Raw genomic sequence first — 16,212 nt, 5'->3', positions numbered from 1 at the left:
CATCCCTCTCTCCTCCCTCCCAGCCCTCTCTCCCCCCAGCCCTCTCTCCTCTCTCTCCCGTCCCAACCCTCTCTCCTCCCTCCCATCCCTCTCTCCTCCCTCCCAGCCCTCTCTCCCCTCCCAGCCCTCTCTCCTCTCTCCCCTCCCATCCCTCTCTCCACCCCTCCCAGCCCTCTCTCTGCCCTCTCTCCTCTCTCTCCCCTCCCTGCCTGCTCTCCTCTCACTCCTCCCAGGCCTCTCTCTAAATGTGTCCCTCACGATGATCTGTGCTCTTTGAGATTCCCTTCTTTTAACTCTTGCTCTTTTTGTGTCTTATTTCTAGTGGTCTGTTTGCCAGTCACTACACAGAAACACACTACCTGAAAGATGGCAGCGCGGTCACCGGCTCTCACAACCTCACGGTACGGTATTAAGTCTAATGGAGTCTCACAACATCACGGTACGGTATTAAGTCTAATGGAGTCTCATGGAGTCTCACAACCTCACGGTACGGTATTAAGTCTAATGGAGTCTCATGGAGTCTCACAACCTCACGGTACGGTATTAAGTCTAATGGAGTCTCACAACCTCACGGTACGGTATTAAGTCTAATGGAGTCTCACAACCTCACGGTACGGTATTAAGTCTAATGGAGTCTCACAACCTCACGGTACGGTATTAAGTCTAATGGAGTCTAATGGAGTCTCACAACCTCACGGTACGGTATTAAGTCTAATGGAGTCTAATGGAGTCTCACAACCTCACGGTACGGTATTAAGTCTAATGGAGTCTCACAACCTCACGGTACGGTATTAAGTCTAATGGAGTCTCACAACATCACGGTACGGTATTAAGTCTAATGGAGTCTAATGGAGTCTCACAACCTCACAGTACGGTATTAAGTCTAATGGAGTCTCACAACATCACGGTACGGTATTAAGTCTAATGGAGTCTCACAACATCACGGTGGGTATTAAGTCTAATGGAGTCTCACAACATCACGGTACGGTATTAAGTCTAATGGAGTCTAATGGAGTCTCACAACCTCACGGTACGGTATTAAGTCTAATGGAGTCTCACAACCTCACGGTACGGTATTAAGTCTAATGGAGTCTCACAACATCACAGTACGGTATTAAGTCTAATGGAGTCTAATGGAGTCTCACAACCTCACAGTACGGTATTAAGTCTAATGGAGTCTCACAACCTCACGGTACGGTATTAAGTCTAATGGAGTCTAATGGAGTCTCACAACCTCACGGTACGGTATTAAGTCTAATGGAGTCTCACAACCTCACGGTACGGTATTAAGTCTAATGGAGTCTCACAACCTCACGGTACGGTATTAAGTCTAATGGAGTCTCACAACCTCACGGTACGGTATTAAGTCTAATGGAGTCTCACAACTTCACGGTACGGTATTAAGTCTAATGGAGTCTCACAACATCACGGTACGGTATTAAGTCTAATGGAGTCTCACAACATCACGGTACGGTATTAAGTCTAATGGAGTCTCACAACCTCACGGTACGGTATTAAGTCTAATGGAGTCTCACAACCTCACGGTACGGTATTAAGTCTAATGGAGTCTCACAACCTCACGGTACGGTATTAAGTCTAATGGAGTCTCACAACCTCACGGTACGGTATTAAGTCTAATGGAGTCTCACAACATCACGGTACGGTATTAAGTCTAATGGAGTCTCACAACCTCACGGTACGGTATTAAGTCTAATGGAGTCTCACAACCTCACGGTACGGTATTAAGTCTAATGGAGTCTCACAACCTCACGGTACGGTATTAAGTCTAATGGAGTCTCACAACCTCACAGTACGGTATTAAGTCTAATGGAGTCTCACAACCTCACAGTACAGTATTAAGTCTAATGGAGTCTCACAACATCACGGTATGGTATTAAGTCTAATGGAGTCTCACAACCTCACAGTACGGTATTAAGTCTAATGGAGTCTCACAACCTCACGGTATGGTATTTGGTCTAATGGAGTCTCACAACCTCACGGTACGGTATTAAGTCTAATGGAGTCTCACAACCTCACAGTACAGTATTAAGTCTAATGGAGTCTCACAACCTCACAGTACGGTATTAAGTCTAATGGAGTCTCACAACCTCACGGTACGGTATTAAGTCTAATGGAGTCTCACAACCTCACGGTATGGTATTAAGTCTAATGGAGTCTCACATCACGTTACAGTACGGTATTAAGTCTAATGGAGTCTCACATCACGTTACAGTACAGTATTAAGTCTAATGGAGTCTCACATCACGTTACAGTACGGTATTAAGTCTAATGGAGTCTCACATCACGTTACAGTACAGTATTAAGTCTAATGGAGTCTCACAACCTCACAGTACAGTATTAAGTCTAATGGAGTCTCACAACCTCACAGTACGGTATTAAGTCTAATGGAGTCTCACAACCTCACAGTACAGTATTAAGTCTAATGGAGTCTCACAACCTCACAGTACAGTATTAAGTCTAATGGAGTCTCACAACCTTTCGGTATGATATTAAGTCTAATGGAGTCTCACAACATCACAGTACAGTATTAAGTCTAATGGATTCTCACAACCTCACGGTACGGTATTAAGTCTAATGGATTCTCACAACCTCACGGTACGGTATTAAGTCTAATGGAGTCTCACAACCTCACAGTACGGTATTAAGTCTAATGGAGTCTCACAACCTCACAGTACGGTATTAAGTCTAATGGAGTCTCACAACCTCACAGTACGGTATTAAGTCTAATGGAGTCTCACAACCTTTCGGTATGATATTAAGTCTAATGGAGTCTCACAACATCACAGTACAGTATTAAGTCTAATGGATTCTCACAACCTCACGGTACGGTATTAAGTCTAATGGATTCTCACAACCTCACAGTACGGTATTAAGTCTAATGGAGTCTCACAACCTCACAGTACGGTATTAAGTCTAATGGAGTCTCACAACCTCACAGTACGGTATTAAGTCTAATGGAGTCTCACAACCTCACAGTACGGTATTAAGTCTAATGGAGTCTCACAACCTCACAGTACGGTATCAAGTCTAATGGAGTCTCACAACCTCACAGTACAGTATTAAGTCTAATGGAGTCTCACAACCTCACAGTACGGTATTAAGTCTAATGGAGTCTCACAACCTTTCGGTATGATATTAAGTCTAATGGAGTCTCACAACATCACAGTACAGTATTAAGTCTAATGGATTCTCACAACCTCACAGTACAGTATTAAGTCTAATGGAGTCTCACAACCTCACAGTACGGTATTAAGTCTAATGGAGTCTCACAACCTCACAGTACGGTATTAAGTCTAATGGAGTCTCACAACCTCTCGGTATGATATTAAGTCTAATGGAGTCTCACAACCTCACAGTACAGTATTAAATCTAATGGAGTCTCACAACATCACGGTACAGTATTAAGTCTAATGGAGTCTCACAACATCACAGTACAGTATTAAGTCTAATGGAGTCTCACAACCTCACAATACAGTATTAAGTCTAATGGAGTCTCACAATTTGGAGTTAAGTCAAATCAAATAAAATTTATTTATATAGTCCTTCTTACACCAGCTGATATCTCAAAGTGCTGTACAGAAACCCAGCCTAAAACCCCAAACCAGCATGCAATGCAGGTGTAGAAGTGCGGTGGCTATTAAAATCTCCTTATAAAGGCTAAAACCTAGGAAGAAACCTAGAGAGGAACCAGGCTATGAGGGTTAAGTCATCTCTATGTCCTAGATTGATAGAACCACTTGGCAACTAACAGACAAATGTGAAAACAAATAGGCATAGTTCATGCCTATTACCATACAACAAGGCGTACTTCATTAATGCCTATTACCATACAATAACAATGCATACTTCATACCTATTACCATACAATAACAAGGCATACTTCATACCTATTACCATACAATAACAAGGCATACTTCATACCTATTACCATACAATAACAAGGCATACTTCATGCCTTGTTATTATTAAAATAACAGGGCATACTTCATGCCTATTACCATACAATAACAAGGCATAGTTCATACCTATTACCATACAATAACAAGGCATACTTCATGACTATTACCATACAATAACAAGACATACTTCATACCTATTACCATACAATAACAAGGCATACTTCATACCTATTACCATACAATAACAAGGCATACTTCATACCTATTACCATACAATAACAAGGCCTACTTCATACCTATTACCATACAATAACAAGGCATACTTCATACCTATTACCATACAATAACAAGGCATACTTCATGTCTATTACCATACAATAACAAGGCATACTTCATGCCTATTACCATACAATAACAAGGCATACTTCATGCCTATTACCATACAATAACAAGGCCTACTTCATACCTATTACCATACAATAACAAGGCATACTTCATTCCTATTACCATACAATAACAAGGCATACTTCATACATATTACCATACAATAACAAGGCATACTTCATGCCTATTACCATGCTGTTGTTCTTCCCTCTCTCTATGGAGATCAGAGACCTCTTGTTGAACCCCTGAACCTGTCAGGATGAGGGGTTGTCGTCCCTCCGTTTAGAGGAAAAACGGACTGAAGGAAATGTTGACGCTCCTGTAATATCAGTTCAGTCTGTCTGCTGAAGCTGCTGTGGTGGGACAGTGGAGAGGAGAGGTGTATTGTGGGTAGTGGCTCGTACCCACAGTTCAGTCTGTCTGCTGAAGCTGCTATGGTGGGGTGGGACAGTGGAGAGGAGAGGTGTATTGTGGGTAGTGGCTAGTACCCACAGTTCAGTCTGTCTGCTGAAGCTGCTATGGTGGGGTGGGACAGTGGAGAGGAGAGGTGTATTGTGGGTAGTGGCAGTTCAGTCTGTCAAAGAAGATGTGGTCTGCTTGCTTGGTCTTTCTGTGTCCAGTCCATTGTTCCTTTATACGTTTCCCAAAGTGAGGAAGTTACTGTAAATATACAAGATGAAACACTGTGAAAGGAGGAATTTAACCACGGACTTGATACATGGCAAACGGTTAAACCTTACGGAACATTCATGAAAATACGAACATCTTGCTTCTATCATGCAGTACGTGTTCAACCCACACATTGACCTGGACAATTTGTTCCACACAGAGCATCATGTTTCAGTTGATCCTGCTGTGGACCGGGTCAGACTATCCCTGACTCTGGCTGGGTTTAAACCCACTCAGCACAGACATTCCACAACACAGGCACAATAAGGGAGCTGTGATGAACCAGACTGGACCGGGTCTGGCTGGGTTTAAACCCACTCAGCATAGACATTCCACAACACAGGCACAATAAGGGAGCTGTGATGAACCAGACTGGACCGGGTCTGGCTGGGTTTAAACCCACTCAGCACAGACATTCCACAACACAGGCACAATAAGGGAGCTGTGATGAACCAGACTGGGCCGGGTCTGGGTGGGAGCAATCCACTGAGAGTCTAGTACACACACAGGGCTGGTACGCTTGGGGTCCCTGTGAACTGAACTTGATTTGACCAACAATCCCCCTACTATTAGCAGGAGAAATAATGAAAGCTCCTCCCCTCAGCAGGGGACATAACGAAAGCTCCTCCCCTCAGCAGGAGACATAATGAAAGCTCCTCCCCTCAGCAGGGAACATAACGAAAGCTCCTCCCTCAGCAGGGGACATAATGAAAGCTCCTCCCCTCAGCAGGGGACATAATGAAAGCTCCTCCCCTCAGCAGGGGACATAATGAAAGCTCCTTCCCTCAGCAGGGGACTTAACGAAAGCTCCTCCCCTCAGAAGGGGACATAATGAAAGCTCCTCCCCTCAGCAGGGGACATAATGAAAGCTCCTTCCCTCAGCAGGGGACATAACGAAAAGCTCCTCCCCCTCAGCAGGGGACATAACAAAGCTCCTCCCCCTCAGCAGGGGACATAACGAAAGCTCCTCCCCAGCAGTGGACATAACGAAAGCTCCTACCCCTCTCAGCAGGGGACATAACGAAAGCTCCTCCCCTCAGCAGGGGACATAATGAAAGCTCCCCCTCAGCTGGGGACATAACGAAAGCTCCTCCCCCCTCAGCAGGAGACATAACGAAATCTCCTCCCCCACAGCAGGGGACATAACGAAAGCTCCTCCCCCCTCAGCAGGGGACATCTCGACCCACATCACCTCACCAGTCCCTGCTATTCCCCCAGTCCCCCTAGTGACTGGGTCCCCTAGTGACACGATCCCCTAGTGACTGGATCCCCTAGTGACAGGATCCCCTAGTGACTCAAACCTCTCGTGACCGGATCCCCTCGTGACTGGGTCCCCTAGTGACTGAGTACCCTAGTAACTGGATCCCCTAGTGACTCAAACCCCTCGTGACCGGATCCCCTAGTGACTGGATCCCCTAGTGACTGGATCCCCTAGTGACTGGATCCCCTAGTGACAGGATCCCCTAGTGACAGGATCCCCTAGTGACAGGATCCCCTAGTGACTGGGTCCCCTAGTGACTGGGTCCCTTCATGGGAGTGTGGGACTCAGACTGGAGGGTTCTACAGTCCCCTAGTGACTGGGTCCCTTCATGGGAGTGTCAGACTGGAGGGTTCTACAGTCCCCTGGTGACTGGGTCCATTCATGGGAGTGTGGGACTCAGACCGGAGGGTTCTACAGTCCCCTAGTGACTGGGTCCCTTCATGGGAGTGTCATACTGGAGGGTTCTACAGTCCCCTGGTGACTGGGTCTCTTCATGGGAGTGTGGGACTCAGACTGGAGGGTTCTACAGTCCCCTAGTGACTGGGTCCCTTCATGGGAGTGTCATACTGGAGGGTTCTACAGTCCCCTGGTGACTGGGTCCATTCATGGGAGTGTGGGACTCAGACCGGAGGGTTCTACAGTCCCCTAGTGACTGGGTCCCTTCATGGGAGTGTCAGACTGGAGGGTTCTACAGTCCCCTGGTGACTGGGTCTCTTCATGGGAGTGTGGGACTCAGACTGGATTGGCCCAGTCTTCCAGTCTTCCATCAGTCTCAGACGGACTGATCCATTGGTAATTTATTGGCCTGTCTGGAGGGAGTTTGGGGGAGGGAGGAATCTGAGCCCTTTCATTCCCCCATTTCATGTATCAGTATTTTATGCCAGCTTAGCGTTTGTCAGAGGCAAGGTATTAGACGGAGGGAGGGAGTGATGATTGAGGGAGGGAGGGATGAGGGAGGGAGGGAGGGATGAGGGAGGGAGGGAGTGATGAGGGAGGGAGTGATGAGTGATAGCCTCTTCACTTCTCCGTCCTTCCTCTTTCATTTGTCTGTTTTATAGCTCTCTGTAATGGAAGACTTTCCAGGCATTGTTCCTCACTCAGAGGACGTACCAGACACAGGAAGGAGAGCCTCGTCCTTCATGACAGATTGTTAAAATACAAGAGCTCAAAACGTACTGTATCCATACAAAAAGTGTAAGAATAAACACATGGTAATTATGAACAAAATACAGGTTTGATAGTTTGTACATTCACAGAGGTGTACAACATTCACAGAGGTGTACAACATTCACAGAGGTGTACAACATTCACAGAGGTGTACAACATTCACAGAGGTGTACAACATTCACAGAGGTGTACAACATTCACAGAGGTGTACAACATTCACAGAGGTGTTCAAAAGGGAAGTCCAATCTCCCCAGTTTGATACATTCACAGAGGTGTACAACATTCACAGAGGTGTTCAACAGGGAAGTCCAATCTCCCCAGTTTGATACATTCACAGAGGTGTACAACATTCACAGAGGTGTTCAACAGGGCAGTCCAATCTCCCCAGTTTGATACATTCACAGAGGTGTACAACATTCACAGAGGTGTACAACAGGGCAGTCCAATCTCCCCAGTTTGATACATTCACAGAGGTGTACAACAGGGCAGTCCAGTCTCTCCTTTCCATTTTAGTATCTTAATTTGCTACAGCAGGAAAATAATCCTGCAGCAACAGGAAATGTGAATTATTATGTGGATTATAATTAATGGACATTATTGTAGGGGTTGTTACAGTTTATGTTAGGGCAAAAATCAAGTCTGACATTTTTTTTAAAAGTGGAAATTACAAACTTTAAACGTTGAATACAGTAAAAAGTTTGATTTTTTTTCCTAAAAATCCTCATCAACAGAAGAGATCAGAGTGATCAAATTACATCTGTAGTTCCCATTTAAATCAGGTCAGGTGTCAAATTACATCTGTAGTTCCCATTTAAGTCAGGTCAGGTGTCAAATTACATCTGTAGTTTCCATTTAAATCAGGTCAGGTGTCAAATTACATCTGTAGTTTCAATTTAAAGCAGGTCAGGTGTCAAATTACATCTGTAGTTTCCATTTAAAGCAGGTCAGGTGTCAAATTACATCTGTAGTTTCCATTTAAAGCAGGTCAGGTGTCAAATTACATCTGTAGTTCCCATTTAAATCAGGTCAGGTGTCAAATTACATCTGTAGTTTCCATTTAAAGCAGGTCAGGTGTCAAATTACATCTGTAGTTTCCATTTAAATCAGGTCAGGTGTCAAATTACATCTGTAGTTCCCATTTAAATCAGGTCAGGTGTCAAATTACCATCCATCTCTGACCTCTGAATGGTAAAGACCAGACTGGGAAGCAGAAAGAATCATACCCCCCCCCAACACATGATATCCATCGCAGTTCTGACATCATCAATGGAACATGAGGTCATAGTATTAATGCAGGGTTCTGTTCTGTACTAGATCTGACCCTGCTTCCCTCTGCTACACGCTGTAGCTTCATCTAATGTAATGGCGCTTCTTCTTTTACATACACCTGGAGAGGGTGTGTTTATGTCCCAACCGGAGCCCTATTCTGGATTTAGTGCACTACTTTTGACCAGGGTTCATAAGGGACTGGTCAAAATTAGTGCACTACTTTTGACCAGGGTTCATAAGGGACTGGTCAAAATTAGTGCACTAAATAGGGAATAGGGTACCAGTTTTCCATTTAAGCCAAGATGTGTCTGGCAGGACTCTGTATGGACTAGCGTGTAGTTGAGGACTGGGCCAACACTTAGACGTCGATATACACGTCAGAATACTTCAGGCTGAAGTACGGATGACAGGGAAGGACAATTGTGTGCAGGAAAATTATTGTAAATGTTCATGGAAGACAGAAAGCAGAGTAGAAGCTTTTCGAGAGAGGACTAAGGTCTGGTCTTCTAGAACATCCTAGAAGGTAGAGTAGAAGCTTTGGAGAGAGGACTAAGGTCTGGTCTTCTGGAACATCCTAGAAGGCAGAGTAGAAGCTTTGGAGAGAGGACTAAGTTAAGAGGTCTGGCCTTCTGGAACATCCTAGAAAGCAGAGTAGAAGCTTTGGAGAGAGGACTAAGTTCTGGCCTTCTGGGACATCGTAGAAGGTAGAGTAGAAGCTTTGGAGAGAGGACTAAGACACACCTTCTAGAACATCGTAGAAGGCAGAGTAGAAGCTTTGTAGAGGGGACTAAGGTCTGGTCTTCTGGAACATCCTAGAAAGCAGAGTAGAAGCTTTGGAGAGAGGACTAAGGCCTGGCCTTCTGGAACATCGTAGAAGGCAGAGTAGAAGCTTTGGAGAGAGGACTAAGGTCTGTTCTTCTGGAACATCCTAGAAGGCAGAGTAGAAGCTTTGGAGAGAGGACTAAGCCTGAGGTCTGGCCTTCTGGAACATCCCAGAAAGCAGAGTTGAAGCTTTGGAGAGAGGACTAAGGCCTGGCCTTCTGGAACATTCTAGAAGGCAGAGTAGAAGCTTTGGAGAGAGGACTAAGGTCTGGCCTTCTGGAACATCGTAGAAGGTAGAGTAGAAGCTTTGGAGAGAGGACTAAGGTCTGGTCTTCTGTAACATCCTAGAAGGCAGAGTAGAAACTTTGTTGAGAGGACTAAGGTCTGGTCTTCTGGAACATCCTAGAAAGCAGAGTAGAAGCTTTGTAGGGAGGACTAAGACACGCCTTCTAGAACATCATAGAAGGCAGAGTAGAAGCTTTGTAGAGAGGACTAAGGTCTGGTCTTCTGGAACATCCTAGAAGGCAGAGTAGAAGCTTTGGAGAGAGGACTAAGGTCTGGTCTTCTGGAACATCCTAGAAAGCAGAGTAGAAGCTTTGGAGAGAGGACTAAGGTCTGGTCTTCTGGAACATCCTAGAAGGCAGAGTAGAAGCTTTGGAGAGAGGACTAAGGTCTGGTCTTCTGGAACATCCTAGAAGGCGGAGTAGAAGCTTTGTAGAGAGGACTAAGATCTGGTCTTCTGGAACTTCCCAGTTCCATGGTAAAGGACCAATATTTACATGACGGGTCTCTCTGAGAAAACTGATCCGACGCTGAACATGTGGAATCAGCAGCATGTGAACAACAACCACCTTGGAAAGGAGTAAAGACGAATCCTGAAATGTACACAGGTTTATATTTGGAGAAGGGAGAGGTGGAGAAACCACATGTCCATGTTTTACTGTGCAGCAGTGAAGTAGTCAGGGAGGAAGTGCCTGGGTCTGGACCATAGGTACCACAGGAGATGGCCTGGGTCTGGACCATAGGTACCACAGGAGATGGCCTGGGTCTGGACCATAGATGGCCTGGGTCTGGACCATAGATGGCCTGGGTCTGGACCATAGATGGCCTGGGTCTGGACCATAGATGGCCTGGGTCTGGACCATAGATGGCCTGGGTCTGGACCATAGACAGAAGCTGTATTTTCACTCCAAACCAGATACTTCCTCCGCTGTCCTACCATCCTGTCCCTCCTACCTACCCTGACAGTCTGGCCTTGTCCTAACAGTATGTTAAACTCTCTGTCCTACCATCCTACCCCTCCTACCTACCCTGACAGCCAAGCCTTGTCCTAACAGTATGTTAAACTCTCTGCCCTACCATCCTGCTCCTCCTACCTACCCTGACAGTCTGGCCTTGTCCTAACAGTATGATAAACTCTCTTCTCAGACGAACTGCTATTACCATGGAATGGTGCAGGGACACATCTATTCTGACGTCACCCTCAGTACCTGCTCAGGTCTCAGGTGAGTGTGTGTGTGTGTGTGTGTGTGTGTGTGTGTGTGTGTGTGTGTGTGTGTGTGTGTGTGTGTGTGTGTGTGTGTGTGTGTGTGTGTGTGTGTGTGTGTGTGTGTGTGTGTGTGTGTGTGTGTGTGTGTGTGTGTGTGTGTGTGTGTGTGTCAGTGGGCCTCCTGTTGTATTGTCATGACATTACCCCATGGTCTAATGAACCTCAACGCTCCAGTGCCCGATTAGCCAAGCAGTTAGATTAGCCTGAAGCAACGGGCTCATCATCAATGTTGTTGTTCTCTGTTTCTCTCTGAAACTAAAGATTAACAGAGTTACCATATAAACACACCTTACACGAAAACCAAACCGGCTGCGTGTGTGCGCCATCGTGCGCCATCATGCATAAATATATTTTGTCCCCCGAGACGAGATCACGACACGCAGGTTAAAATATCAAAACAAACTCTGAACCAATTACATTAATTTGGGGACAGGTCGAAAAACAGTAAACATTTAACGTTATGGCAATTTAGCTAGCTTGCACTTGCTAGCTAATTTGTCTTATTTAGCTAGCTTTCACTTGCTAGCTAATTTGTCTTATTTAGCTAGCTTGCACTTGCTAGCTAATTTGTCTTATTTAGCTACCTTGCTGTTGCTAGCTAATTTGTCCTGGGATACAACGTTAAACATTGAGTTGTTATCTTACCTGAAATGCACAAGGTCCTCTACTCCGCTAATTAATCAACACATAAAACGGTCAACCGAATCATTTCTAGTCATCTCTACTCCTTCTAGGCTTTTTTATCTTTGAACTTATATGGTGATTGGCATCTACACTTTCTTAGTATTACCACGACAACCGGCAAAACAGTTTGTCTTTCAGTCACCCACGTGGGTATAACCAATGAGGAGATGGCAAGTGGGTACCTGCTTTTAATAACCAATGAGGAGATGGGAGAGGCAGGACTTGCAGCGTGATCTGCGTCAGAAATAGAAAGGACTTCTATTTTAGCCCTTGGCAACACAGACGCTCGTTGGCGTGCGCCAGCAGTGTGGGTGCAATAATTGAATAACATAGATTTCTAAATTTATTTTGTAACGCTGGCGCACGCGACACAAGTGGTGTAGTCGGGGTATCAGTGATGAATGTAAAATGTAAATGTATCCCTGTGTTAATTGATTCAAGACAACGATCTACAGTCAGAGTAATACAAGTCTTTAACACAGTGAAGACATGCAAAGCGGGAAAAAGAACCGTTCAGCGTTCACACATGTCAAGTAGGAGTAACGAGTCTGCTCATTTTTCTGGACATCATCAGGAATGTCGTTCCCAAAACGTGCCAACAGTTTTCCTCCTCTAAGGAGTGATAGGGGTAATTGTTAAGCCCTTGAGTGCATTCCCAATTGGTACCCTAATTCCCTATGTAGTGCACTACTTTTAACCAGAGCTCCATAGGGTTCTTGTTAAGAGTAGTGCACTATATAGGGAATAGGGTGCCGTTTGTGATGCAAGACCCTCACAGGCCACTCATTTTTCTGCCCCTCTACAACCTGTTTCTGCATAGACAGATGCAGAGGGCTTAGTTTGACGAGTGCTATGCTGCCTGACGCGACGGCCAAGACAAATTGTTTCGGGGTTTTTAGTTGGCAGCTATAGTCTGGCTTTGGGAGCGTTTTTTAATGTTAAGTTTATGTGGTTATTAGTGTTGTCAAGAGGTTGATAAAAACTCAGAGTTTTGGCCCAGTTTCAGTGGACGAAGACGTCACTTTAAATCACCAGGGCTGTTTTTATTAGTGTGAGAAAAGTTGACGGTGAGAAATAAGAGACTCTCATCACGGACAGACGGAGAATGAGAAACCACCGGGGAGGATATTACTATATTTCTTATTAAGCCAAATGTCTGCCTCTCGATTTGTTTCCACAGTGAGACTTTATCGACGAGGTAAAAGTAGTGTTACCCACAAAGCACCTCAGTTGGGGCGGCAGCGTAGCCTAGTGGTTAGAGCGCTGGACTAGTAACCTGAAGGGTTGCAAGATCAAATCCCCGAGCTGACAAGGTACAACTCTGTCATTCTGTCCCTGAACAAGGCAGTTAACCCCACTGTCTTTGAAAATAAGAATTTGTTCTTAATTAACTGACTTGCCAAGTCAAATAAAGGTTAAAATAAAAATAAGAGATCCATTGTCCAACATTCTGTAGAAAAAAACCATCATGACAGACATTTAACAAACATTCTTCTACTTCATTGATTGATGATCGATTGATTGATTCATCAATATCACTCTTGTATTCCCAGTGGCTTCATCTCACTAGAAAACAGATCCTACGTGTTGGAGCCGTCAACTGATCCCTCCAGTGGATCCCACAGGATCTACCGGTCAGAACAGCTCAACCTCACACCTGGCTCGTGTGGCCATGGCTTCAACATATCACTGGTTCATGGAGACACCCAGAACAGCCAATCAGACAGCCCCTTCGGAGCCTTCAGCACAGGGTAAGCAGCATACATGGAATACCATACACAGGCCGCCCCAATTCTGATCTTTTGCCACTAATTGGTCTTTTGATCAATCAGATCAGAATCTTTTGCCAATATATAGGCAACATATCAGAATTGGGCTTCTTGTGTTTAACACAGCCGTAGTCTCTTATGTTAATAAGCTATGAATCCATGTTTAGCTCTTGAGACTTGGGGTCAAAGACAGTGGATATGTATATAAATATATCTGGAATGGGTTAGAGATCTTCTAGAATCCTCTAGGAAAACACTAACGTTGTCTTTACATCCATCTACAGATAGAGACTAGGAGGGATCCAGATCAAACCTCAGTCAGTAGAGACTAGGAGGTCTCAAACCTCGGATCAAACCTCAGTCAGTAGAGACTAGGAGTCTTCAGATCTTCAGAGAGACTCAAAAACCTCAATCAGTAGAGACGGTAGAGACTAGGAGGTCTTCAGATCAAATCTCAGTCAGTAGAGACTAAGGGGTCTTCAGATCAAACCTCAGTCAGTAGAGACTAAGGGGTCTTCAGATCAAACGTCAGTCAGTAGAGACTAAGGGGTCTTCAGATCAAACCTCAGTCAGTAGAGACTAGGAGGTCTTCAGATCAAACCTCAGTCAGTAGAGACTAGGAGGTCTTCAGATCAAACCTCAGTCAGTAGAGACTAGGAGGTCTTCAGATCAAACCTCAGTCAGTAGAGACTAGGAGGTCTTCAGATCAAACCTCAGTCAGTAGAGACTAGGAGGTCTTTAGATCAAACCTCAGATCAAACCTCAGTCAGTAGAGACTAGGAGGTCTTTAGATCAAACCTCAGTCAGTAGAGACTAGAGAGGAGGTCTTCAGATCAAACCTCAGTCAGTAGAGACTAGGAGGTCTTCAGATCAAACCTCAGTCAGTAGAGACTAGGAGGTCTTCAGATCAAACCTCAGTCAGTAGAGACTAGGAGGTCTTCAGATCAAACCTCAGTCAGTGGAGATACGATGTGGATTTATGCTCATCAAGTACTCTTGATAACTGAATACCAAATGGCACCCTATTCCCTCTACAGTGCACTGCTTTTGACCAGGGCCCATGAGGAGTAGGGTTGCTATTTGGGACTGTGACGATGTGGGTTTATGCCCCCTGCTCCTCCCGAATGCGCACACTGTTTCATCTGCCATTAGGCCATGTTTTAGAATAGCACTTTCTGTGCCTCTTATGGCGTCTGCCGTTTCATCCTAGAAGCATTATAATGCACTGCTATATTACTCTACAGCTACTGTGTTAGCAGTGAGCTACTGTTTATAGGTCGTACCGTGTTCGGTAGGAAAATGTTTATTTAAAGATATTTTGGGATAATCGGTTTTCACACATAAATGCGGTTATTTCCCTTTCTCTAGCCGACCAGACTGAAAATGTGTTTCGGTGAACAGAATCATAGTCACACTCACGAGTTAGAGGCTTGGTTCATTCTGTTTGGTTCATTCTGTTTGGTTCATTCTGTTTGGTTCATTCTGTTTGGTTCTTTTTGGTTCTGTTTGGTTCATTCTGTTTGGTTCTGTTTGGTTCTGTTTGGTTCATTCTGTTTGGTTCTGTTTGGTTCATTCTGTTTGGTTCATTCTGTTTGGTTCATTCTGTTTGGTTCATTCTGTTTGGTTCATTCTGTTTGGTTCATTCTGTTTGGTTCATTCTGTTTGGTTCTGTTTGGTTCATTCTGTTTGGTTCTGTTTGGTTCATTCTGTTTGGTTCATTCTGTTGGGTTCATTCTGTTTGGTTCATTCTGTTTGGTTCTGTTTGGTTCATTCTGTTTGGTTCTGTTTGGTTCATTCTGTTTGGTTCTGTTTGGTTCATTCTGTTTGGTTCTGTTTGGTTCATTCTGTTTGGTTCATTCTGTTTGGTTCTGTTTGGTTCATTCTGTTTGGTTCTGTTTGGTTCATTCTGTTTGGTTCATTCTGTTTGGTTCTGTTTGGTTCATTCTGTTTGGTTCATTCTGTTTGGTTCATTCTGTTGGGTTCATTCTGTTTGGTTCATTCTGTTTGGTTCATTCTGTTTGGTTCATTCTGTTTGGTTCATTCTGTTTGGTTCTGTTTGGTTCATTCTGTTTGGTTCATTCTGTTTGGTTCATTAAGTTTGGTTCATTCTGTTTGGTTCATTCTGTTTGGTTCATTCTGTTTGGTTCTGTTTGGTTCATTCTGTTTGGTTCATTCTGTTTGGTTCATTCTGTTTGGTTCATTCTGTTTGGTTCATTCTGTTTGGTTCATTCTGTTAGCCGTGTGTCCTGTCTAAGTGTGTGTTGTTTGAGTCGTGTGGTAGGAGAGTAAATGCGCTCCTTTGAACACCACTATGTGTTACTGGGGTGACGCCATTCGCCGGTTCCATACATGTTGTTTAACGTGCCCCCCAATTTAATTAACGTGTGACACGGACGTTGTCATGACGACTGCATCCGTCTGAATATCTATGTTACCTATCTCTAGGAGACGCCGGCAGAGAGATACTGTAGTGTCCTGTACTGTCTGAATATCTATGTTACCTATCTCTAGGAGACGCCGGCAGAGAGATACTGTAGTGTCCTGTACTGTCTGAGATGGGAGGAGAGAGGGAGGGACACCGACAGAGAAATACTGTAGTGTCCTGTACCGTCTGAGAGGGAGGGACACCCACAGAGAACACAGAGAAATACTGTAGTGTCCTGTACCGTCTGAGAGGGAGGGACACCCACAGAGAAATACTGTAGTGTCCTGTACCGT

General features: G+C 44.7%; 1 protein-coding gene across 1 annotated transcript in view; it reads left to right on the top strand.

Annotated features, from left to right (window-relative positions):
* The window catches only part of LOC124022331 (disintegrin and metalloproteinase domain-containing protein 12-like), a 102,804-nt gene that overhangs the window by 79,151 nt on the left and 7,441 nt on the right, over window positions 1-16,212 (top strand). Inside the window, exons 4-6 of the mRNA XM_046337253.1 lie at window positions 323-401; window positions 10,921-10,997; window positions 13,279-13,476. Coding sequence (XP_046193209.1) covers window positions 323-401; window positions 10,921-10,997; window positions 13,279-13,476 — 354 coding nt within the window. The remainder of the gene's footprint in view (window positions 1-322; window positions 402-10,920; window positions 10,998-13,278; window positions 13,477-16,212) is intronic.

The sequence above is a fragment of the Oncorhynchus gorbuscha genome, unplaced genomic scaffold (genome assembly GCF_021184085.1).
Source record: "Oncorhynchus gorbuscha isolate QuinsamMale2020 ecotype Even-year unplaced genomic scaffold, OgorEven_v1.0 Un_scaffold_1342, whole genome shotgun sequence".
NCBI lineage: Eukaryota > Metazoa > Chordata > Actinopteri > Salmoniformes > Salmonidae > Oncorhynchus > Oncorhynchus gorbuscha.
This window is presented reverse-complemented; position numbering and strand designations above follow the sequence as displayed.